At 46.2% G+C, this 25461-nt stretch overlaps 1 protein-coding gene and 1 long non-coding RNA gene across 5 annotated transcripts in view; one reads left to right on the top strand and one right to left on the bottom strand.

Moving 5' to 3' along the window:
• The window catches only part of LOC131755289 (uncharacterized), a 163583-nt gene extending 149807 nt beyond the window's left edge, over nucleotides 1-13776 (bottom strand). Inside the window, exons 1-3 of one of the 2 annotated variants that reach the window (XR_009335418.2) lie at nucleotides 13485-13776; nucleotides 12929-13077; nucleotides 3200-3400 (exon numbers count right to left, since the gene is read on the bottom strand). This is a non-coding gene — a long non-coding RNA (uncharacterized lncRNA). Of the gene's footprint in view, nucleotides 1-3199; nucleotides 3401-12928; nucleotides 13078-13484 lie in introns of those variants that run through there. The other variant, XR_010840279.1, reaches the window with a different exon arrangement.
• Nucleotides 13708-23733, top strand: BOD1 (biorientation of chromosomes in cell division 1). 3 transcript variants are annotated; one of them, XM_067031890.1, is made up of 6 exons: nucleotides 13708-14246; nucleotides 17820-17944; nucleotides 20396-20462; nucleotides 20882-20939; nucleotides 21749-22017; nucleotides 22942-23733. In XM_067031890.1, exons 1-5 carry the CDS (start codon nucleotides 13755-13757, stop codon nucleotides 21808-21810), a joined length of 804 nt encoding a protein of 267 aa, XP_066887991.1. In that variant the 5' UTR covers nucleotides 13708-13754; the 3' UTR covers nucleotides 21811-22017; nucleotides 22942-23733. The 3 variants fall into 3 exon arrangements, with proteins under 3 accessions (XP_066887991.1, XP_066887990.1, XP_058917697.2); XM_067031889.1 differs by lacking the exons at nucleotides 20396-20462; nucleotides 20882-20939 and having other exon boundaries at nucleotides 13722-14246; XM_059061714.2 differs by lacking the exons at nucleotides 20396-20462; nucleotides 20882-20939 and having other exon boundaries at nucleotides 13724-14246; nucleotides 21749-21945.
• The last annotated feature ends 1728 nt before the right edge of the window (nucleotides 23734-25461 follow it).

Genomic DNA, 25461 nt, shown 5'->3' with positions numbered 1-25461 from the left:
GCGTGGGCAGGCCCTGTGAGGTGGTCCAAGGGGTGGGCAGGCAGAAGCACTTTACTTCTAGTTAACATTTAACATCCTGGAGACCCCCAGTGCCCCTCACAGAGCCTGACACAGGAGATGCTCCACAAACCTCTCACCGGTTCCCATCTCTGAGCTTATGAACACAGTCAATAACTGTCAAATTTAACCACTTTCATTAACATCAGGATTCGCCAGCTAATCTCAATACTGGCCACATTTCAGACTTTCTCAACAACATGGTTTTCATATTTATTCATTTTGGCAGTATTATTAGTAATGAACTTCACAGATGATACGGGCATTCTGGGTATTTATATGTGGCTGGCACCTTACCTGAACCTTCATACCTGGACCATTAGATCAGTTTTTGTTGTTTTTTTTAATTTTTTGCGGAACGCAGGCCTCTCACTGTTGTGGCCTCTCCCATTGCGGAGCACAGGCTCCGGACGCGCAGGCTCAGCAGCCATGGCTCACGGGCCCAACCGCTCCACGGCACGTGGGATCTTCCCGGACCGGGGCACGAACCTGTGTTCCCTGCATCGGCAGGTGGACTCTCAACCACTGCGCCACCAGGGGAGCCCCCATTAGATCAGTTTTGACCAAACTGGATCTGTAACATATGCTGTATGTCTTGCTCTTGTGTTTTCTCTCACTTACTTTGTTCAGAATTAAGTATTTGTAGGTTTCCTTGTTTTGTGTGTCTTCAGCCCCTTAAAAATACTGATGTCTGTGAAGACCAGAATCATTTGTATTTTGTTCACCACATAGTTCCCCATGTATAGTATATAACATGGCACTAATATAATGCATGGCACATGGTAGGTACTTAACAAACATTTATTGAATGAATGAATGAATGGGGCTGGGTTAAATGTCTCTTAGCTCATTTTGACAGGAAGAGCCTCAGGCTCCATATCACCAGAGGGTCCTTTGTGCCTGACCCCAAGCAGGCAGCCCTTTGTGAATTGGTTGGTAACGCCATTGTGTGTTGGGACCCCAGATCCAACATCCAGGGTGGCTGCAGGTCCTCTGTCTGCACAGCTGGGACCAAGGAAGGCTTGGTCATGGGAGTGATCTCCGGTTGGAGGCCTGAAGGATGGGCCCACTGTGGAGCTTACTTGACCACTGCCCCAATCAGGATCCAGCTGGGGAAGGGTATCTCTGATTCCAGCAGGACTACCTGCACCCCTGGTAGCCAGCACCAATGTGTGCTGCACACACTAAGAGCAGCAGGAGAGCCTGGTGGCAGACAGGGAAGCATATTCACCCCCTCCACCCAGGCATGACCCCCAAGGTCAGGGAGACATGCACTATGAGAAAGTGGGCCACACATAATAATGACGGAGGTACACCTCTATTCTGAATGATCTGTCCTTTAATGCAGAGTCACAGCAGGTGTAGGGCAAAGAGGGGGCCAGAGCAGGCCTCCAGGGAGACATTGGTGAAAGCACTCCACCCTCAGTACATGTTCTGGACTCTGGGCTCAGCCCCAGTTCTCCGGGCAGCGTTCCTATGAAATGAGCTCTCCCGGGGCTTCCCAGAAACCATCTGCTACCCCCGTCCTGCTGCTCCATCAACCCTGGCCACACTTGCCCCCTAACCAGTCCTGTCCCCACCTCCACGCCTTTGAACTATTGCTTCCTTCCCAGGTCACTCTTCCCTCAGGCCTGAGCACGGTCACTCCTTGTTATTTAAATCTAGGTTCAAATACTGCCCGCAAGAGAAGCTTTCCCAGACCACCTACTGATCTGGACCCCAAATGATTTTGATCTTGACTTTGCTTGTTTGTTTCTTGCTGGCTTATGAACTTCAAGAACTGAGATCAGGCCACCTTTCACTTACTCTTTTAGCCCAAACCCCAGCACAAGGCAGCATGTAGAAGGCACTCAATAAATACTGATATTTGTATGAACGAATGAGAGACTGACTGAGTGAATGCACATCCTCAGTTAAACAGGAAGGACCAGCCCAGCTTCCCGGGGTCCCTTCGATGCCAGGCCAGTCCAGTAATGAGACTAATCCCAAGATCCGTGGATGATGAGGCAGAAGCTCTTGAGAAGAGTCTCCCTATCTCGAGATGGGCTCTGGGTCTAGGCCTGGTTAAGTTTTTTTTATTGAGCACTGACAATACAGCAAGCAGACATGCAGGCCTTTGTTTAATTCACAGCCTCCCTCTGCGTGGTCACCACGGTGATTCCCATGTCAGAGATAAGGAGACGCACTTGAGGATGTTAAGCAACTTGTTCAAGGTCTCTTGGCTATGAAGTCACAGACCTCGCTCGGCCTGGCCCTGAGGACCCAGTGCTTAGATACCTCTCTCCTGCTTCCCTGCAAATCCCCACGTCAGTCTGCAAGTCCACGCCCCGGGGGGGATGAGGTAGGAACAAGAACTCTCTGAATGAAGCCGTTCCTACTCCTTCACCCAACAAGCACCTGCAAGGCCTTTGCTCTGTGTGGGTCCCAAAGCCAAGGGCTGGGGACACAGAGCCACGAGGCTGAGCCCCAACCTCCTGCAGCTCAGGGACACCCATGTCGCAGTGAGTCACCCATCACAGTGATCTTCTAGAAAGTGTTTTCTTAATTAAGGGTAATTAAAATTCCTCCAGTTTTTGAGGATTTCTTAAAATTCCTTTAGCAGGGTGGTGAGGGGGGCGGTGATGGTATGTGGAGTGAGTACTAATGTCTGAAATCAGGGGAGACCCTTGAGGTGGTGGGGGAAGCTTGGCCAGATAGCAAGCTGACTAGGTGGGCCGGCCTCCCAGGGCTTTCCCCACTTTGGAGCCGTTTCCTCATCAAATTCTGACTGCCCCCCTCTCCAGCCCAGAGCTCTGTACCCTGGCGGAGGACCAGAGGGCAATGGCGGGGGGAAAAGTGCCCTGCTCAGCATTTGGCAGAAGGTCTTGGGGTACAGACACCAGGACCTCTGCTGAGACACTGGAACTTTTTAATTTGAAGCCCAAAGTTTGTGCGCTCGCACTCTCTCTCTCTCTCTCTCTCTCTCTCTCTCTCCCTTTCATTCATTCATTCACTTCTGGCACACTGCACATTCTCCCCTCCTCCCACGGCAAAGCCCATTGTCATTCTGGTGGCATTTCAGCCCACTGCAGGCGTAAGGAGGCCCCCTCTTCCACATTTCTCTGTCGAATCGCTGACAAGGACAAAGCCGTTAGGAACGAGATTCGGTAACTAGTTTTTTAATTTTCACGGCGGAGGTTGTCAGGACAGTGCAGAGAAAATTGCCAACGATTCGGAGAGTGGCCCACGAATCTGGGGCAGAACAGGCGAGAACAAGGGAGCACTTCAGCTGGGGTGGGGGTGTTGGCAGCCACTCGGATGAGAAAGTTCTCTTCTTCCAAATTTCTTTGATTCAGATCCCGTGCTAATGGAAAAAGATCGATTCAGCAATTTTTCACCCTTCCTCAATAAAGTGTTTTAGAGGGCTGAGAAAGAAAAAAGAGAAGGGGTACTCCAGGGATCCTTCTGTAGAGGGGGGATAAGGATCAGTTGATCATAGGTTGCTCAGAAATGGGGGTTATTAATTTGAGGGAGAGGTGTCATATTCCCCAAATTCACTTTGCATCCTTGGATTACAGCACAAACATATCTCCAGATTAAGGCACACTGTCAGAGTGAAAAGATCTGCATCCCAACCCCAAGCTCAGCCACAGAGTTGCTGTGTGGCTGTGGGTTGGTGGCTCTCCCTCTCTGAACTCTGAAAATGGAGGGGATTGAATAAAACAACTCCTAATATCCTTTCCCATCTCTGTGCTTCTCTGCCTTTACCAAGCCCATCAGGAATCTTTTCATTACCTCCAGTCTGAGGTCTCTGGTCTCTTGAGTAGACTCTCAGATGGATCTGAATTGTTAAGGACTGGCCTGTGACCTCCCAAGAGGTAAGTGATAGAACGGTGGCATCAGGAAGAACAGTTTTCATTTAACCCTGTCACGCCAACCAAGATTCCCCAGCTGGATATATTCGCGCGAGCTAACATAGAATAATGTGGTGAACTTGCACTGGGGTTTTGTTTTACGGTTCCCAGAACTCTCTCAAATACATTCTCTTTCAAATACATTCCTTACAACCACTCTATAAGTGAGGTTCTATAATTGGCCCCATTTTACAGAGAAGAAAAGTGAGGTTCACATGTCCAAAGGCTGACCAAGTCTGACCAGAGCCCCTGCCAAGCACCCTTTGGCTTGCTCTGGCCTAAGACAGACAAAGGTTGCTCCCAGAGAAGCAGCTCGTGCAGGGGAGAGAGGTCAGGTGCATCTCACCAGATCCTTCCTTCCAGCTCCTGGCTCCCATGCCGCCCCACGCTGCCCTCTAAATTGGTTGAATCCACCCAAGTCTCTTAGTTGGGGATTTAAATTGAACGTGAATTTATCGAAGGGATACTGAGCAGCTCACAGATGAGACAGCAAGGCTGGAGAACTTGGCTTAGAGAGTAGGCAAGAGAAAAGGGAGGTCACACAGCCAGAATCACAGACCAAACTCCTGCAATGGAACCAGCCCAACAATGTCACCACTGCAGCTGCTACAAATGCTGAGCCCATGGTACTGCCACTGTAGCACTGTCTTCTCTGGCCTTGGCCACGTGCCTGCATCTGAGCTGCAAGGCAAGCTGGGAAAGTGGTACCTGGCATTTTCATCTATAGGAAGGCTCTGCCTCCCAACAAGTCTCAAGAGGGTAGAGGTTACCCCCAAAATAGGAAGGGCATTGAGATGCCAGGCAACCAAACAGATGGTAGGTGTGCACTGTTAGGTTAGGATGGGTAATGCTGTGATAACAAAAAAAATCCTAAATTTTTAAAACACCAAAGATTTAATTCTTGTTCACTCTACAGATCCATCAGGGGTCAGCTGGGGGCTCTGCTCCCGGTCACAGGCTGATGGAGCACGCACCATCACTGCCCACTGTCACGTCAGCAGATGGAAAGAGAGATCTGGAGCAGCCATTGAAGGCTGTAGTCCAGAAGTGACATCACTTCTACTCATGGCTCATTGGTTGGAACTAGTCACAGGGTCCTGCTTTGAGGCCAGCAGTTACAATCCTGCCTTGGGTCTAGAAAGCAGAGAGCTGGGACTATCCAGTGAATAGCATTACTGATGCCCACAGTCTACTACATGGAGCCTGCCAACCAGAGCCTTCCTAGGGAGGGAGGAGAAGAAAAAGGCACTGAAATGGAGTCAGGAGACCTGAGTTTCATTCCAGGTTGAGCCACTGGGACCTGTACATTCCCCTAGCACCCCTAAGGGACAGAGGAAACCTTAACTTTGGAGTGTGATCACGGAAGGGGTCCACTCAAATTGCACATGGCAGCAGCAAATGCTCAGAGCACAGCCCACTAATGAAGCACTGGAGGGGCCAGGAGTAACCAGAGTCAGGAGCCAAGCCAGCCTCCTGGAGCTCAGGCAGGCAGGCAGCCTTGTCCTCACTCATAGGCTCCTTAGCCATTGCACTGTTTCCCCAGAAAGGCGGGCACTTCTCAGTAGCCCTAGTATCCCTCTGGAAATAAAGTCTCCACGGGCAGCAGGAGCTGAGATATTTGGTGCATCCACAGGCCTCCTGCGCCCATACTCTATTTCAGCTACAGAGAGGTGACTAGCCAGACTGAGTCCCAGGAAAACACAGGGGAGCGAAGCACTATGAGTGAGGGTCTGCCTGTACCTATGAGGGGCCTCAAACACCCCGGGTCTGACTGGCCCCCAGCCTTTGCTGAAGTTGTAATGTTGACACTTCTAAAGGACTGAGAACAACTACTGGTACCATTGTACACCATGACCAACAGACTAAACATTTAAGCTTCCTTCAATACCCAGTCCAGGGAAAAGTTCAGGTTAACTTCTGAGATAAGTGGTCTTCATAAATACAGCACAGACCACTAGTTTCCTCCCGACGTGCATTTGCCACTTCTTCCTTAATAACATGAACACCAAATTTCAACCAGAGGTTGTACCAAAAAGGTCCAGCAGCACTTCCCAGCCTTCCCGCAGCTCCCTCGGGCCTGGAGACTTGGGCAGCCACCTTCGATCAGAGCTCTCAAGATGGCGGAGGAGCCTGGGAGCCTGACGGTCATGGAGCTGCAGTCAGCCTTCCTCCAGACTTTTACATGAGATAGACAAAATTCTTCTATTTTGTGGTTTATAATTACTAGCAGCTCAGAATTCCCTGGCAGTCCAACGGTTAGGGTTTTGCGCTTTCACTGCCGAGGGTGCAAGTTCAATCCCTGGTCAGGGAACTAAGATCCCGCAAGCCACACAGCACAGACAAAAAAATAAAGTAAATAAATAAAGAAAGAAAACAATTACTAACAGCAAAATTCAACTGTGACAATCTATCATAGAGGTAGAAAAATAATTGTTAACACTCCTGTCTTCAAAGGGGTGTGGAGCTTTTCAAGAGGATAACCTCATGTTTGGATGGCCTCTTCCATGGGCCTGGAGGTGCAAAAGTGGGCCTGGAGCTGAGTTTGGAAGAGAGGGCTTGAGAGGGCTGACTTGTGGTGTATCCCATCAGGAGTATCTGGCATTTCACAGGCAAACCATGAGTGTGGGAGTGAAGAGGGAGGTGGAGCTGGGGAGGGGAGAGAGGAGGTAATGAGTTGCACTGAGGCTGGTGCACCCATGAGGAGAAATAGCTGACCATGAATCCCTCGGGACATGTAGAGTCCTCTAAGAACAATACGGTTGAAAGTACAATTTGCAGTTTGTTTGTTTTTAATGTTGCTGAAATGTCAGTCTCTCCTTTGATACTCTCAGAACTTCAATCTGTGCCAAAGAATCAAGGTGCTGAGTTTCACATGAAAATCCATAAACTAAAATGAATACAGCAGAGGCCGGAGCTCCGAAGCAGAGATGACCATGGAGAAGTTGCAGAAATTGGGGAAGGGGTCCCGCTTGGCCTTCTGCAGGGCCTAGGAAGGCAATGGGGCGGGGCGGGGGGAGGTGATGAGGAAGGAGTGAGCAGTCTTAGCCAGATCTCACGGGGCAGGGACGCCCTAGCCAACACCTACCACATGAGATGCCTCTTTTAGCTTCCTCATCCATCTCCCTGCCCCCAGCTTCACCGGGTCCAGTCACACTCTGTGCTGTCCCAGAGAAATCTTTGTCAGTTTTGCATCTGATACTGCTCCTGCCCAATTTAAAACCCACTGTCTCCACTCCAAGGTCACATTCAACCTCTGAAATGGTAGTATTTGAGGTCCCAGCTTATTTCATCAACCTCATCTCTTTCTGGTCCCCACTCCACCCCAAATACATGCTCTGCAACCAATGGGGCTGGCAACCCTTTTCAGAATATATCCACACTCTTCAAGACTCTGGGCCTTGGCTTCCCTGGTGGCGCAGTGGTTGAGAGTCCACCTGCCGATGCAGGGGACACGGGTTCGTGCCCTGATCTGGGAAGATCCCACATGCCGCAGAGCGGCTGGGCCCGTGAGCCATGGCCGCTGAGCCTGCGCGTCCGGAGCCTGTGCTTCGCAACGGGAGAGGCCACAGCAGCGAGAGGCCCGCGTACGGCAAGCTGTACCCTCTGCCTGGGACCCTGAACCTCTCTCCTCTCTACCAACTTATCCAGGAAAGGTCCTTTAGCCGCAGCAGAAATGAATTCTGGCTGGTTTAATCAGTAAAGGTATGCAGTAAAGAATATGGGGTGGCTTCCAGAATCCCTGGGAGGGCCAGAGATCCAGGCTTGGAGACGACATGGACAGGAGCCACCGCCAAATCACACCGTGGAGATGCCACTGTCCCAATGCTGGCACAGAACAGCATCAGGTGCCTCTGATGTTGCCTGTGCAGGTACTGGACACCCTGCGGGACCCCACCATGGCCCTTCTGGAGGCAGACACCACCTCCCCCAATTATGGAGCTTGCTTCTTCACATGGTACCTGCCGTGTCAAGTGCCAGATTGGCCTCTGATGGCTGAAGTCAAGATCACATGTTTGGGAAGCCGGGAAAGCAAGTCTCTGGGCTCCCAGGTAGAAGGGGGTCTCCCCATCCTGCCAAGACTCATAAGGTGGGGAGGGTGCAAATACAGGAACATGTTCAAAGGCACTTCTACAAAGAAGGGCAATGCCCACAACACTCATTAGGACCCTGTTTGAGTGCCACCTTCTGTGGGATGGCCCCAGAGCTGCCTCGATCAGTTACCGGCACCCCTCTGCACCCTTCGTACCTGCCTCCATTCTCAGGCACCACTACTGATGGCCTCCCTCTAGGTATAAACTCCCTTCTTTTTACAGACAAGAGATGCAAGGGCCAGAGGGGAGATGTCACTGATATTTTCAAGGGAACCTTTAATCAAAGGTTATCATTTAGGTAGAAGTAGCCACCTGGGAACAAGGGTGAGGGCTGGGAGCAGGAGCTCAGGCAGGGATGACTGAGAGCTGTTGAAAGACCCACATGCCAAAAACAATCACCCTTTCAGACCTGTTGATGGGGGTCTGAATTTTCTATCCAAAGAGGCAACCGTTCCTAACTTTGGCCCATTGTCAGAACCTCCTAGAAAACTTATTATAAATGCAGATGGGGCTTCCCTGGTGGCGCAGTGGTTGAGAGCCCGCCTGCCGATGCAGGGGACGCGGGTTCGTGCCCCGGTCCGGGAAGATCCCACATGCCGCGGAGCGGCTGGGCCCGTGAGCCATGGCCACTGAGCCTGCGCGTCCAGAGCCTGTGCTCCGCAAAGGGAGAGGCCACAACAGTGAGAGGCCCGCGTACTGCAAAAAAACAAACAAACAAACAAACAAATAAATGCAGATGGCCAAGACCCACCTCTAAGGATTGATTCTGCAGGTCTGAGGGGATGGTGGGGCATCTGTATTTTTTATGAGGTCCTCAGAGAATTCTGATGAACACCAAAGTTGAAGAAAGACTGACCTAAGCTGTCTACAAAGGTACACAGAGTAAACTAGGTGGATTTATAGTCATTCCTAGACATGATCTGAAGGGATGGGGCCCAGGAGAAGGAAGCTAATTCATTCATGCTTTTAGTTAATCATTTGTTAGTTAGTTTTTACATTCAGTCATTCTGCAAGTGATGGGTTTAGTGGAGGAATGGGGTCAGGGTTATATCAGTCAGGATGGGCTAGATTATGCTGCAGTAACAAACAACTCCACACCCTCAGTGGCGTAAAACAACCAAGGTTTATTTCTCACTCCTGCTGGTTCATTAGGGGCCAACCAGGGCCCCTACTCCATGTCCCCTCACTTTGGGTCTCAGGATGATAGATCAGCCACTATCTCAAATTGTGCTGGTTATCATGGCAGATGAAAGGAGAATTCTTGGAGGGTCTCATGTTGGTACGTTTTTTAAAATTTTTTATTGGAGTATAGTTGCTTTACAATGTTGTGTTAGCTTCTGCTGTACAGCAAAGTGAATCAGCTTCATGTTGGTACTTAAATGTCTTGGCCCAGAAGTGACACAACTCTCACTTCTGTTCACAACTCACTGGCCAGAATCAGTTTGTAACTGGCCCCTAACTAACCCTTAGGCTGTTGGTTTAGGACTGCTGCACCTCGACGTCACAGCAGGAAGAGGCAATGATTCTATCAGCAAGGCAAAGCTTTCCCAGATACCCTCAGCTTCTATCTCCTTGGCCAGAAATGGCACCTATGGTCACTCCTAGCAACAAAGGAATCTACGGAAGTACACACTTCAACAGGGCACACCAAAGCCCCAGACAAAATTGGGTTCTGTTGATAAAGAAGGGGAATGGATACTGGATAGGCAACTAGAAGTAAATGATTCAATATGTGTGTCACTGGAGAATGAGAGACGGCATTGTAGGTGTGAAGACAAAGGCAGAGGACGGATCCAGACCACAGCAGCAATAGCATTGAGGGCTCGACTGTGAACTTGGCTTCACTGAGCCCACCAATGTAGGGACTGGCTGAGTGGTTCTCTATGTCATCACAAGATTAAAACTAGCAAAGTAATTAAATATGTATTAATTCTGAATATATATTATTCAAGATTTCTGCCCACAACAGACTACAAATGAGTACATTAGGATGCTGCTTCAAGACCATATTATTAGCTATTAGTGGCTACCATGTGCCACCTTCTGCATGTATATTATCTCTACATTTCACGACAAACTGAGGCTCAGAAGATTGTCCTAGGTCACATAGACGATAGCAGAGGTACTGGATCCAAACCCAACCCAGATTCCAAACTTCCCATTCTTTTCTCTACATTATATCAGGTTGCCTCTTCCACTCAGCATTCTTTAGTAATAATAATTCAAAATGACAACGTGTTAAAAACACTGCAGCCTGAAATGTTATCTAAGATGCATGTTAGGTGGGAGAGGCAGTGGTAGTATTGATTGGTGCTGAGGGCACCTGTTTATCAAAGCCCTGTTTTCTGAGTGTGTATTTGGATCCAATCTGTCATTAGAGATGTTGGAAAACATCGCAAAGAAACAAACAAAAAGCAGCCACGATCCTTTGATGCAGATGTACCCAATACACTACAGACAGGTAATCTCGAGAAATGCTGGATGCTGTCAATTAAGAAATGAATACCTGTCCAGCCTAAGAATTAGTAAGGCTCTTTGGATGAAAACAAGGAAGCAAGGAGAAAAAGGGCCACACCTTGAACATGATGAACAAGGACCAACAACCTGTCTACCCCAAGTGGATGTGGTGTCTAAATGCAGCCCTGGGCTCTGGAATGCTCTTGCTTAAATAACCGGATCTTGGATTAGAAGGTTGGAAGGTTACCAAGACAACACATAGACTGACTTCTAACCTTGGGGCCTGCTCCCAGCCCCAGGCTCCTAGTCCAGTTCAGTCACACATATGGAAAGCTCACTAGAACACCTGACCTCTCTGTATATATAGTCAATATATTGAGTATATTCTGCCATTTGGTGGAGGGAGGTATCAAAAATCTTGATGGCCTGACCCTATACTTAGAAGAGCAAATTTCCCATTTACTCATGCATTACTTTTTTCATCCATTCATCTATCATATATTTACAGAGAGCCTGTATGTACCAGACACTGTTCTAGGTGCTGGGGACACAATGATAAACGAAACAGACAATCCCCTCCTTCATGGAATTTAGAAGTTAGCAGAGGAGACGGTGGTTAACCAAATAACTTCCCAGCCCAAATGTGAATTTGTGACTGTACTATGTTATCAACATTTGCTGAGGACCAGGAATTATGCTAAATGGATTGCTAAAATGGAACTGAGGCTCGGAGAGGTGATGCAACTTTCCCAAAGTCACACCACCTCAAAGTGTTGGAGCTGGGCTTCCAATCCAGTGCCACCTGATGCAAAAAGCCCACGCACTTGGCTGCTTTTTCACATCTCCCTTGGCAAACTGTGTATCTCATTTCTAGTTTCTGCCCTTTCTCCTTTGAGATCTGGGTTTGGCCTGCAGTCTTTGACATAAAATATTCCAACACCTAATACGTACAATTCACTGGGCTCAGGAAACTTGTTACAGACAAATTTTAACAATGAGAGGCAGCAATTATTTTTTCCTAAAGGATATCTGAAAATGAGATCACCACCTGGGCCAAAATTAAAACAGTATTCTGCATAGAAATTTCTAAAGGTCCTGGATTATTAATACAGCAATGGCACTCCCTGGTGACTATTATTGTGTATTACATGCTCCTTGACTTAGGGGAGGAATGCATTTTGGATGTAGTGGAAGCTTCCTACTGCAAATTTGGATGAACAATAAGCCTCCCCTAGTCTTGATTTCCTTCACTCCTCGTTCCCCGAACCCCACCACACCCAATTTATATCAATTCCAGAGGCAAGGTCACAAGTATAGGGTGCAGCCTCTTTTCACAGTTGAGAGTTCTAGCAACTAGGACACAAGGTCCCCATAAGACTGACAAAGGGTTAAAACCATTTGCTGCCAATCTCCAGGATCACTTACCCATTTGGTCATGATGGATTAATCCATCATCTCCTACTTTCTTCTCTGAAAGTAGTGGCTACAAATGACACCCTCCTCCACCCACCTCACCCCCTACACACACACACACACACACACACACACACACACTCTCTCTCTCTCTCTCTCTCTCTCTCTCTCTCTCTCTCTCTCTCTGACTCTATCCCATGATTATAGGAAATAGACAAAAATTTACACATCTACTTTGAGCTAGGCATTGAGCTATGGGCTGGGAACACAGTGATGAAGAGCAAGCTGTGGTCCCGGCTCTAAAGCTTACACTGTAGCAGGGGAAACAGGTGGCCAATTAGCCTATAAATTATTCACTTTTGATTACAATAATTGCTACAAGAAAGAGGTTCTGAGAGTCTATACCAGTGAGACAAGACCAGATTAGGTCAGAGGGTCAGAAAAGTTACCCTGGAGAAAGAGAGTAAGGTGTGCTGTGCCAAAATGGAGAAGAGGCTGGTCAAAGTCAGGGAGCTTGGAGGAGAATGGACATGAGGCCCAGGCAGTCTGAATGGGGCCTCTCCTGGGGCTAAAGGTGGGTGATGAGTGTGGGACAACTAGGAGGAATAGTCATTAGGTAAAATCTCCAGGATGCTGAAGTATTAAGAGAGAATGTTGGTCATTAACTTAACCTTTGAGGAAGATTTAGCTTGAGTTGAACGATGAGTATAAACTAACATCCCGATTTTCATTTTAAGGGTTAAACTCTGTTAAATAGGAAATGGTAGAGTGGAGAGCATCCCAGATCTCTGTCTATTATGCCTCTTCCCAGAAGGCAAGGGTATTGAAGAATTTATTATTTACAACCCCTCCATGGCTTATGGAAGATGAGGAAATAACAATAGCAAGCAGAATTGCCAGGGGTTGTGGGCAGGAGTTCAGTCAATAATGGACAAAAGGCTGAATGGACGAGAGGACAGTGGTGGCAGTTTCAACGGTAAACTGGCGCTACAAAAAAAATCAAGAAAAAAGCCTTACCTTTGATGCCAGCTAGCTCTCAGAATGTAGAATACCTTAGGTTAAACATTGCCAAGATTTGGATTCAGGAAACCTTTGTTCAAACCCTCCTCTTCCACCTCTAGCTACGTGATCAGGGTAACAAACTTTCTGTGCCTCCATTTCTGCCTCTGTAAAATAGCAATGACAAGATCTGCTTTTTAGATTGTGAAGTAGTGTATGTGAAGTACTTAGCATCATGCCTGTAATATTCCAGTTACTCAATATTCGTTTATTATTATTATTATAGACAATATTTAATATCTGGAAGGAAATGCATAAAATAGAAAATCAGGGAAACTTTTTTTACAGCAGTTTTCCATTATTTTTGAATTTTCTAAAATAAATATGCATTTCTATTAAAATCAGAAGGGGAAATAAACCCACAATATCTGAATAAAAGAAATTTGACTAGTCCACTGCTTCCCACATTTCCTGGATCGTATTGTTCAAGAAAGGCGCGGGAATGCATGTTAAAAGCACAGATTCCTAGGCCCCGACCCAGAAATATTGAATCAGAATCTCTAAAGGGACAAACCTGTGAATCAATACTTTCAATCAGCCTAGCAGACGATTCTTATAATCAGGCACTTTGGGGACGCGCTGATTTAAAGAGAGAGGGCAGTAACGGAGCGAGGAAGGCCAGCTCAGGCTGCAGCAATCACGAGGGCCTAAGCCTACAAGTCCCATACTGCCCCGCAAACTGGAGACGAGAGTCCGGAGCCTGCCGGGAGATGTAGTTTCTGTCGGCCAGACCTCTGCCTATAAGAAAGCCGGAGATGACTGCCGGAAAACCTCCTGCCCCACAATGCAGAGGTCGGAGGTGTCGTCACCCGGAGAGCGCCCTGGATGGGGTGGGCGGTTTCTGCCGCCTCTATCACCACCTCTGCTGCCTCAGAACCTGCTGTCGCCGCCGCCGCTGCCGTCCGAACCGCCACCCCTTCCTCCTCCCCCGCCACCGCCTCCTCCTTCTCCGGCCCCTCGGCCACCTCTACACGGCCCAGGCCCTCTGTCCTTGAGAGGAATCCGTATTCAGTCTCCTTCGCGGGCCCGGGGCGCAGCCATGGCGGACGGCGGGGGCGGAGGGGGCACCGGCGCGGTGGGCGGCGGCGGCGCCGGCCAGGCCTCGGCGGGGGCGACGACAGGCGCGACGGGGGCCGGTGGGAGCGGCGGCCCCATCAACCCGGCCTCACTGCCTGCTGGGGACCCGCAGCTCATCGCGCTCATCGTGGAGCAGCTCAAGAGCCGGGGGCTGTTTGACAGCTTCCGCCGGGACTGCCTGGCCGACGTGGACACCAAGGTAGATTAGGCCGCCTGGGCTCAGGCAGGCCGGGCTGGGCATGAGGCTGCCAGGGTTGCATTTCGCATTTCCAAAGGAGAGAGAAAAACAAAAGACACCTTAAAAATCTCAGCAGCGAGGAGACCGCTTAGGGCAGTATAGGAAGCTTTCTGAGGGGTGCCCACGTGGGTTCGGCTCCCAGCCCCATCACTATTCTGTGCGACTTAGCCCAGTCGCATCCCTCAACTTGGGGATCCAATACCGGTTTCACAGCCTATCTCCTGTCTTTCCCAAGATGGGACTCCTTTAAGGCCTTCAGTAACAAATCTCAGTATGTTAGAAAACAGTGGAGAAAACCAGGTAAGTAAGCGCGAATGGTTTGAATGCACAATCATCAGCCTATAATAACTATTTGTTCCTGTTCTCTAGCTTAGTGATTTGCAGACTTGCATTCACAGTTAATTAAGGTACATTGTTGTAGAACCAGCACCCTGTTTTGTTCTCCATCATTGATTGAAAGGGACTTGGTGCCTATTTTAGATCGTAATGCCGTAGGGCAACCAAGTCAACAGGTAGTACAATGCTGTTTCACTTTACCTACTTGCCAATGTTCATTTGTATTCAGTGAAGTCACGTGTGTTAAGTGTCATACCAACAGCAGTTGCTGGAATATTCGTTTACTCCCTTTTCAGAAGCTTCTCCAACAAGACTGTGGTTGTAGACTTAGGAGGCTCTGTTACTGAATGGGCTGTGAGAGGGAAGTGATTTCTCCTCTCTGAGCCTATCATGGAAATCTTTTGCGTACCTCACAGCAAGATTGTGAGCTTAAAACTAGGCCTTAAAAATAGGGAAAGACCTTGCCCCTTCTTGTCCATGTACCCATTAAACATTTATTGATGGGGTTTGTGGATACAGGAACGAGCAAGTCACTACCCAGTCCTCAAAGATTGTATTCTAGGGTAGAAAACCGAAACGTAGACCAGATAGTATAAATAGTAAGTGGTGTATGCTGTTATTCTCCAAGATTAAAAACTCAAGGAGAAGTGCTATCCTTGAAATGGGGTATTTAACTTTCCTTATTTAAGGTTCCCAGGTACATATTGACAGAGCTTTCACCTTTTCTAGTACTGGGTGTTCTCAACTTCCCATTGCAAGTTCTCCACTCATGTTTCATTTGTCTCACTGTGTTTGTGTGGCCTAATCAATGTAGTAAACATTTCTTTAAATCGGTATTGAGAATCTGTTGGGGGAGAGGGAATTGGAGCCTTCACCACTTAACACCTCCTTAGATGTTCTTTCTGGTAGTCCCCTGGTTGTCTTAATTCTTGAAGATCGTGTGTTTTAGGCACATCCTTTGTTGCTTTAGTCCCATGGTTCTCAAAGTGTGGCCCCTGGATCATCAGCATCACCTGACAGCTTATCAGATTTGCATATTGTTAGGCTGCACCCCAGACTGCAAACATAAAAAGTGTACTGATGGTGCTTGTAATTTACTGTGCAGTGCATCCAAAATATGAACAAACAGAACAAACTGATAGGTGAAGAAGAGACGGAGGTAGTGACAGTAAGTATAATAAAATGTTAGTGGCAGGCACATTAGGTCCTTTCACTTCATGAACTGAAGGGATTATTCTGTATTGTCAGGGTCTATTAAGGTTTGGTGGTGACATTAGCTGTCCTTTGTCCTTTTCCCTGTGAACCGTTTCTATCTAAAACTGGGTGAGTTATTTTGAATCGTAGAAGGTATAGTATCAGGATTAATGGTTAAAAGCTACAAATCTGATTCTAACTCCTGTGAGCAAAGGGGAGAATCTGTTGGCTCATGGAATCTAAGTAAAGATAGAATGAACAAACTGCCAGAGGGTAGGGATGCATTTGGAACCAAGGATGCTCCACTAGGGCTGTCTTTCATGCCTATTCTTCATAGCTCTCTTAACTGTCACTGCAGAGCAGAGTCATCCATTTGGTTACTAGTATCTATTGGATACATCTTACAGCTTCTTCCTCTAGAAACAGCTCCAGTTCAAAAATTCCCAGGAAGTGTCTGCATTGTCTCAACATGGGTAGGCACCCACCCCTGTAGCCAGGAGAACATGGCACCCACTGCCCTACCCACAGTAATGGGTAATTAAGAGGGGAAGATGGTTACCAGGAAGAAGGAGTTGCTAGGCAGACAGTACATGGGTATCTGTGAATTTTAGTCCTCACCAATCTCCCTGCCTTACTCTCTCCAGGTTTGGTGAAGAGTCTTTATGTCTGTGAGTCATGGCCTTTGGGAAGAGCCCATTCATGGAGTTGAGGCCTATTGATTCCTTTGTCAGTTTCATTTACCTGACTGTTAGCAAACTTTTGTCACAGTAACACTACATAATCAACCAAATCTCAGTGACTTATAACAAGCATTTGTTCTCATGCTGATGGGGCTACGAGTCAGCTAAAGTTCCTCTCATCTAGATAGGCTTGGTGCTCAGCTGTAGGTGGCCTGGGCTTGTCTCCAAGCTGTGGGTTGGGGTAGGTCTGCTGCACATGTGCTCATCCTAGGTCCCAGGCCAAATGGACAGGGGCTGCAAAGGACATACCCTCATCAAAGGTCACCAGAGTACAAGAGCCAAACCAGGTGGCACAGCCACATTTAGGACCTCTTGTCACTAACACTCCATTGGCCAGAGCAAATCACACTGCTAAACGCAGTGTCACTGGGGTAGGGAAGTATTCTCTGCCCACAGTGGGAGGAGAGAGGATTGAAGGGTGAACGGCAGTGCACACTGCTACACCTGGTTTGGAGAAGAACAGCTAGTGGTGCCAGAAGGTCTTGGAGGCTTAGAACATGCATTCCTTATGTTCACATGGATTCCTTGTGTTCTTCAAGTTCCTTTCTGATTTTGTTCTGATCCTAGTTGGGTCTAGAACATTTGAGACCAATAAGTGCCTCTCAGGCTTCTTTTGGGACCTAAGTTTTGCTTCCCTTCAGCCTTTCCCAGTGTTCCATAGGCTTTGACTTCAGTGTGCATTCATGAGTCATGCTGAGGGTTGGGTGGCCCTTCATTTTATGCAGAGAACTTTCCTGAGGTCTTGCTTGTTGCCAAGAAGACCCTGTGAGGTAAGCAGGGCAGTAATATTTGTTTTACAGACAGAAATAACTGAGACAGGTTGACTGACCTATTGAAAGTCAGAGAGCTAGTAAGCAATGGAGCTGGACAAGAACCCATTTCCTTTGATTTGGAAACAGCCTGGGTCTAACCTTGGCTTTGCCACATTTTAGCCTTGTAAGCAAGTTGTTTACTTTTTCTAAGCTTGTATCCTCTAACATGAGAGCAGGAGAGAGCCATTAGGACCTCCCTTGTAGAGTTATTTGAAAAGTAAGTGAGGTAATAAAGCATCTGGCATTGTACCTACCCACCATAAAGCAGGCACACATGTTGGTCATTAATCCATGCTCTGCCATGCTGCGTGGTGATCTTCATGGACACGATGGGAGTGTATTTAAGGACCTGAAATTCTGCGTTTCTATGAAAAGCAGTGTTCTGAATGACTAATTTCCAAAACTTTGGTGCATGTAACTTCTGACCTTGCCCCTTCTTTTTAATATTTTAGCCAGCTTACCAAAACCTGAGGCAGAAAGTGGATAATTTTGTGTCAACACATCTGGACAAGCAAGAGTGGAATCCTACGATGAACAAAAACCAATTGCGAAATGGTCTGAGGCAGAGTGTGGTTCAGTAAGTAAGCAGAATTGAAAGTGAAAAGGCAGTAATCACAAGCATGACTCGCGAGAAGGCCAATGCGAAGCACTGTTTGGTCCAGGTGCATGGTACTTTCCAGCAAATATGACATACAAGTTACAGCAGACCCCGCCCCTATTAAAATTAAGGTTCAAGTAAGGAAAGAACTCATTTGAAATTCTTGCTACCCACATAGGCCTCCCATGCACACCTCTACCAGGAAAGATATTCCAAATTGTAAGGCATATTTCATACTCTTTGAAGTTTTCAGTGTAATGTGAACATTCGCTGGAGCTCATACCGATATATCAATGTTTGGGTCTTGGGCAAGAGCAGCTGGATCCTCTCACAAGTCAGTGTGGGTTACACACACGCCCCTGTGACGTGTAGTGGCAGCTTTCAGGAAGGCTTGGAGTCTTATTAAAGTATATTCTTCACAGAAGCAAACTGAACCTTAGTTAATGAGGTGCTACTGATTGCTCATCCAAGTGACTTCTCATTGTCACTGGCACAGAAGTGGTGGTGGCTCATGAAATCCAGTGTCCTAAGATAAGCTGTTTCTAATCCATTCAGAATCCTTGTTTTGCTCTTAATACCAGCGCTTATGTTCAGGTTTTCTTGATCCACTATCTCTCCTGGAATATCTAAAAGCTTGTGAAGCCTTCCTCTTTAAAAACAAATATCAGGGAATTGTGCTGAGTGAAAAAAAAAACCAGTATCAAAAAGATAGTGGTGCATGATTCCATTTCTGTAACATTCGTGAACTCACATATAATTATAGGGATGGAGAATAGATTAGTGACTGCTAGGGCTTAGGGTCGGGGGGTGGTGAGTGTGGCTAAAAAGGAGTAGCATGAAGGGGGTGGGATACAGGTGAGTATCTTAACTGTGGTGGTGATTACATGAAGCTCCTCATGATAAAGTTGTGCAGAGCTACCGACGCAGACACACATGAGTGCAGCTGTAACTGAGATGTAAACGAAGTCAGGAGAGTACCCGTGCTGGTTTTCTGGATTTTTGCCCCAACCCCCCCTTTTTTTTGTAGGTATAATTGACATACAGCATATTGGTTTCACGTATAATTAGTTTCAAACATAAAGATTAAATATTTGTATATATTTTGAAATGATCACCACAGTAAGTCTAGTTAACATCCATCACCACATATAGTTACAGAATTTTTCCTTTTTCCTGTGTTCCTGGCTTTGATATTGTACTGCAGTTGTGCACAGTACAAGCATTCGGGGTGGCTGCGTAAAGGAGTGCATGGACCTCCCTATGTAATTCTTTGCAACTTTCTATGGATATATAATTTCAAAATAAGAAGTTTTGTAAAATAGAAAAGGATGTTTATTAACAAGTTGGCACTTTCAGTATGGCTGTATGGCTTTCATCATTCAGATGAAATCTGAATCTTTTTAAACGAAACTAAAATTTATAAAAGCTCTCAGAGTTAGGGAAGAAGCATGATACCAAAAGATGCCCAGTGCCTTGTCATTCTGGATTTATTACCCATTGTATTTCTGTTTCTCTAGGGAGCAGACTGTGGCACAGGGATCCTTCAGAGATAAGGGGATGATAGCTTCCACTTACTGAGCAACTATTTCATGTCTGGCACTGGTCCCTATATGTGTTATTGCTAATCCTTACAAAAAGCCTGTTTGACAGCTGCAGCAACAAATCAGATGAAACTTTTTTTTTTAACCCTACCTTCTAAAAGATTGGCAAGCATATTAAGAAACTAAATCAAAACACCAAATATTTGAAAGGGTGCCATTAATGGTATGAAAACTGTCAACATTACTGTTAATTTCTAATACACAATGATGTCATTCTTGAGGTATGCATGTGGCGCTTCTCTTTATATACCGTTAATATGAAATGTTACACAGAAAGGTGCTTAGAACAGAGATGCAATATAACAAGTAATTAGAACATCCCTGTAGTCACCACCCAGGTTGAGAAATAGAACTTACCAGCACCCTCCGAAACACCCCGGCCCTGCTTCCCTCCTTTCTTGATATACCTTCCTCCTCTCAGAAGGTTACCATACTTCTGAGTTGGATGGTCATTCTTTCCTTGCTTTTTTTCCATAGTTTTACTACCTATGTAAATATTTCCTCCTTTTTGATTTGATCTAGAATATATTTAACCTGAAAACATGAATTTGGATGTAATACTGAGACATTTCTATGTGATTCTTGCTAGCATTTTGAATTTGAGGCAAATTCTAATGAAGTTTTAAAGTGAAGATTTGCTACTTAACCCTATAGATGAAACACTGCAACCCTCAGCATTGGCTGGCTGGCCTGGCTGTTCAGGCCCAGAAGCTATATCCCAGTTCTGTAGCGTGGAGGGCTTAACAGGAAATCAGGCTCTACTGTTGAACCTAATTATGACTGATAAGTCTTTTAACTGCATATTTATTCATTTCATCTTCTGTTTTAGGCTCCTGACAAGATCCTGTTTTCTCCAAACACTTTTAAAATCTCCAAGAAAGGGAGCTACACTCTTGGTACTTTGTTTTCCTTGGTCAGGCTTTCACCTCCAGTAAAGACCCCTGTGAATCTGACCTGGGAAGTGGGGTGGTGTAGGTGGACAGCCGTTGGCTTGTGCCTAAGGAGAGGTGGCATTGCTTCCCCACTGACCCATGGCCTGCTGCTGACCTCTCTTTGTTCCATGGTGCTCATCTCTAAGGGCACACATTGTCTATTGGGGTCTGCCCAAAAGTGCCCCTGTACTCTAATGGTGGTCTGTTTATATCTGGGCTTTCTGTCGATAAGCTGTCAGTTCCCACTGGAACTAGGAAGCACTTTATTCACTACTCACCCTAACCAGTTCAAGGCCTGTTTCTCATCTCACTTATCACTGTGTGTGTTCACCCAGTTGTCTCCTTGGCTGTACCCTGACACACCATTTGCCCCATTACTGCAGGACCTATTTTTACCCAAGCAAAAGCTTGAATGGCCTAAGAACTCAAGTCTAAAGGAAAGTAAGTAAAACCTGTCCACCACGCTTGTGATGGTATTTGACTGTTTTAATCCTTTGAGGAGAACAATTCAGTTTGACCCTGCATGGACTATTTTCCAAACTCTTCAAATGAGATGTGTTTCCTATGACCATAATCTTTCCCATTACCCACCCCTGGTGTTTGAATATAGACATCTTGACTAATTTTTGCTCTATTTCAGAAAGGATTGGGGATGTATTTTAGCCCCTTAGGAACTGAGAACCAGTCTGTTTCTTGTCTGTTTACTTGTTTGCTTCCAAGTTACCTAGTATGTGTCATAGGTAACAACCGAAGGCTTTGTTGAATTGCTGGTGATGCTGTAAACTTTCTCAGCCTTGACTGATTTGTGTTATGTAAGATTTAGGGCTTACTAGCCAGGTTGCTGCCGGAGGCTGCTTCTCCTGCTTTGACTTGTGAGAGGATAGATATTGAAGGAAATGGAATCAAGTGGGAGGCTTACTGGCTTTGACAAATTGAGGTTTTCAACTCTCCCCATGCCGTCGATTCTTTCCTACCATATTGTTACTTGCTCTTTGTCTTTGGGATGGTTTTGTTTGGTTTTTTGTACAAGGTTGGGGTGGGAGTGGATGAGATTGTGAATTAGGAATAATGATAGCTGCTGGTCGTGAATTGCCCTCTAAAGATATCATGGCTTGAACCCTATGTGGTAAGTGACCGCCCTGTGAAAGAACTCCCTCAAGGGGCTGTACTTTGGACCAGATGGACATTTATTGGGCTCTCCTATGACACTTGGAGGCTAAAAAATGGAATGATCTATTTGTCTCCTCAAGGTCAGGGATGTTGGAAGCTGGAGTGGACAGAATTATTTCCCAGGTGGTGGATCCCAAACTAAACCACATCTTCAGGCCACAGATAGAACGAGCAATTCACGAGTTCCTGGCGGCCCAGAAAAAAGAAGCTGTGCCAGCACCCCCTCCAGAGCCTGAAAGCCAGGACCCTCCAGCTCCATCCCAGGATGCTTCCTAAGGTCCAGTATCGCGTCTTTGTTCCAGGAACATTCACCTCTGGCTTATAGATATAGAAAATGGATAGAAAAGGGGTAAGCCATTATTGAGGGTCATGTTTCTTGTCTATTCAGAAAAGTATTTACTGCAAATGGACTTCATTTTGTTATGAGTCATTTTTTACTGAGAACTAATTAGTAATGTTTTCCTGTGTCCATAAGTATGATTTTCTGTGCCAGCAGAGCTAAACGTTTAAGCTGTGAATAGATGTTTCATTAGAAACCAGCTGAGATGATTGGTGTGCACAAGGCAAATTCAGATGAAAGTCTTGTTGTTCTGAAATTGTTTAAATGAGTCTCTCCCCTGGACATGAGTTAACTTGGGTTTACAGTTTTTATATAAAATCAAGCAGTGCATTCTAAAGTGGCATCCTAAATGGGGCTCAGAGTCTGCTTTAAGCCCTGCTGGATTTCCTTGTATTTAGTAAGGATTTCAATTCACCACTGTCAGTTACTGTGGGATTCTTCTGTTATGAGCACTCCTTTTTTTTTTTTTTTTTTTTTTTTTTTTAACATTTGAAATTGAATTTTAAAAATCAGCTCTAGATGCACAAAATAATGCTTTTTGCAGAGCTTGGGAGACATTAGTAAACATAAGCAGCAATCACCAAGTAAGCAGTGGCAGACTCTTAACTCAGCCATTGTTGGTAACCATCAGGGTGTGCCTCATCCCCTCATTCGACTTCGGTGTCCTCTTTGTAAGATTCTTTAAGATGTCTGTTACTTTTGATAAATAAAATAAGCATCAGTGAGTGAACGAAGTGAGAACATCAGGCTCACATGGGGCACTCGAGAGAAGTTGTCCCTTTGTGCCTATCTATATTAGGAGAAGACCTCGGTTCCATCCTGGAGTGTAAAACAGTCATTTCAAGTCTTTCTTTCTAGTTTAATTCCTTTGGGGACATAAAATTAAACATAACACCCAACGAACATTTTGATATGATTATCTTTTCTTTTTAGAATATGCCTGACACGTTTTGGAAGCTCCATTGAATTAATGGTAAAGAACTGGATTCAGTTACGTAAGAGTACAACTTCAGAGTGAAGACGCGCCAAGGTCATCACTGACTTCACAATTCAGCGTTGACTGTGGGGTGGTGTCCAGATAAAGTAGGGAGCAAGTGGGCCAGTAGGAGAGTTGACCATGTGGGCCCCACGTCGTGCTGCCGTCTGACCAGCCTGTCCAGGGGGTGACAACCCAGTAGACACTACAGATACATTAAGAAACACTACATCAACTTGGGGTTGTCCTGAAACAAACCTTTGTACTTGAACTTAGAGACTGTGTATGAATTTTAGGGTTTGTGCTTGGGGATAAGCAACAGCTACAATGAAGGACCATAACCAGTCTCAAAGATGTAATTTCAAAGAATGACAGTAAAGGTTCGCCAGGAGTAGGTATTTGACAATGCTTATTTGATACTCTTTCTCAGAGTTTCAAATAAGAGCGTACAAGCCATTAGCATCAAATAGCTTTAAGGTTGTTGTGATGCTCTTGTCCATGACGCTTTAGCTTCCGTTTCCTTTCCCCTGTAAGAGGTGTCAAAACATGGGACCCTAGAATGCATGAGGAAACGTAGACTTAGGTATAAGGAAAAACATTTGCAGGCTCTCTGTCCAGGGCTTCTTCCTATCCTGCAAGGGCTAGTGAGTCTTGGGTGTGTTTATTTTATTCTCATGTTTGTGTTTTTTAGAAGGTGGATAATTAATAAGTGGCTTAAGTTTTTTAATTAAATCATTTGATACTCTGAAGCTTCGACTAATTCTTAGACCCCAGGTGCACAGTGTAACCTTTTTCCTCAGCCTGCATGCTATTCCCGTGCACAACACGACTTAATGGCAGTGAAGGACTGGTAGACATGCCTTGGAACTACCGTCGTCCTGCAGCTAGTGGGTGTAGCTGGAAGTGAGCAAGACGTTCCTCTCTTCCCCGGACTATTCCTGATGCCAGTCTTTAGTTGAGCCTAGTGTGCTCTATCAGGGTTTCCCAAACTTGTTTGCGGAAGTGTCACCTGGGGATTTTAAGGAAAAAAATGCATATTCTGATTCAGAAGTTCTGGGAGCACCTGAGAGTGTTTCTGACAGGTTCCAGGTGATGACTTGGCATTTTGCATCCCAAGCCTTGGATGATATCAAAAATTACTTCAAACTAAGTGTCTTTCGTTCTTAGTTGAGTCTACTCCTGGATATTGTTACTCAAACTTTAAGCTGTTTAGACTTCCACCTTTACCATCAATACCTGTAAGTTAGGACTGCACTTCCATATTTAGCTAGATGTTTGGGCAACATGTGCCCTTAGTCTAAAGCAAGCTGACCACATGTTTAGGGCAGGCGGCAGTTACTTCTGAAGTGTGTTCTGCTTCCAGCTGAAACAGGTTGGCGTCCTTTTCAGTTTGGGATTCAACTACCAAGTCCTCAGTACCCAGAGAAGGGCCCCTCTAGCCCTTTTCACTCCACTAATAGGTAAACATGGAATGACCAGTCTTACCAGTCCTATGCTCTGCAAGGAAGCTTCTCAAACTAGTATCCCCTCTTCCAGACCATGAGCCTCCTTCCCTGGGAGGCCTCTGCCACCAGAGGGAGGCCTCAGCAGAGCCCCTTTCTGTCGACCTGACCAAAATCCTGCCCATCCAACACTGACCTCAACCCAGTGACAGGGCAGAATAGGGCAACCCAGAGAGGTGCCCTTCTGCCCAAGGGAGTGTTGTGTATGCTTTTTGGCGGACAGTTTTGGGTCCATCTCAGTTCTCTTTTTTTCCATTACTAGAGAAGGGTGTACCAGTTGATGAGAAACACCCTAATTTTCACAGAATGTTAAATATGCCAGGATACCAAGGAGTTTTGTTCTTTTTCTTAAATCAGTGTTATATCCACTAAGTCGCTGTAGACTAGAGATAATTTTTTCAAATGAAACCATCAGATTACAGGAGTAACTAAACTCATCACTACTGTTGGGACGGAGGGCTGACTCTGACTCTTAGCTGAGCCAAATTGAAATGGAAGTAGTGCCCATATTCCCTTGAGTAAATGTAGTTAAATCAGCAGGCTGGGAAAATGAGATCAGACAGACAGCACCGGAGGGACTGGGAAGCCCAGAGCCGCCTCTGCTCTCTCCTTAATAACGGGTCACCCGCGAAGCCTATTTTCATTCTCAGCAGAGTCCTCATGCTTGTGTATTAGGTTAGGCATGCAGAGCCTAGAAAATTCGTGTGTTCTGAGATAAAGTAGAAGAATTCCTCCCTGAGAAGGATGAGGCCACCAAAAATATCTCATCGTGAAACACCCTTGCTATATATTCACTCCTAAACAAGAAACTAGTTGTCTCGGACCTCAAGGCTTTTCTCCCTATAGTTGGAAAAACCACTGCCATTTGCAAAAGCCTCGTGAAGCACAGAACTAACCTTTGTAAGACATCACCAAATATTACCAACCTTTAGAAACCATCAAAGCCTTAGAGTCACGGTGATACGAAGAACCCCA

The sequence above is a fragment of the Kogia breviceps genome, chromosome 4, assembly GCF_026419965.1.
Source record: "Kogia breviceps isolate mKogBre1 chromosome 4, mKogBre1 haplotype 1, whole genome shotgun sequence".
NCBI lineage: Eukaryota > Metazoa > Chordata > Mammalia > Artiodactyla > Physeteridae > Kogia > Kogia breviceps.
Note: the sequence above shows the minus strand (reverse complement) of the source record. Positions and strands in the feature narration are given on the sequence as shown.

Bases quoted from the DNA above. Each gene is read 5' to 3' on its own strand.
- BOD1 (XM_067031889.1), top strand. From the start codon at position 13,755: ATGCAGAGGTCGGAGGTGTCGTCACCCGGAGAGCGCCCTGGATGGGGT. The intron at 14,247-17,819 runs GTAGATTAGGCC...TTAATATTTTAG, and splicing joins TGGCCGACGTGGACACCAAG to CCAGCTTACCAAAACCTGAG. The intron at 17,945-21,748 runs GTAAGTAAGCAG...TGTCTCCTCAAG, and splicing joins CTGAGGCAGAGTGTGGTTCA to GTCAGGGATGTTGGAAGCTG.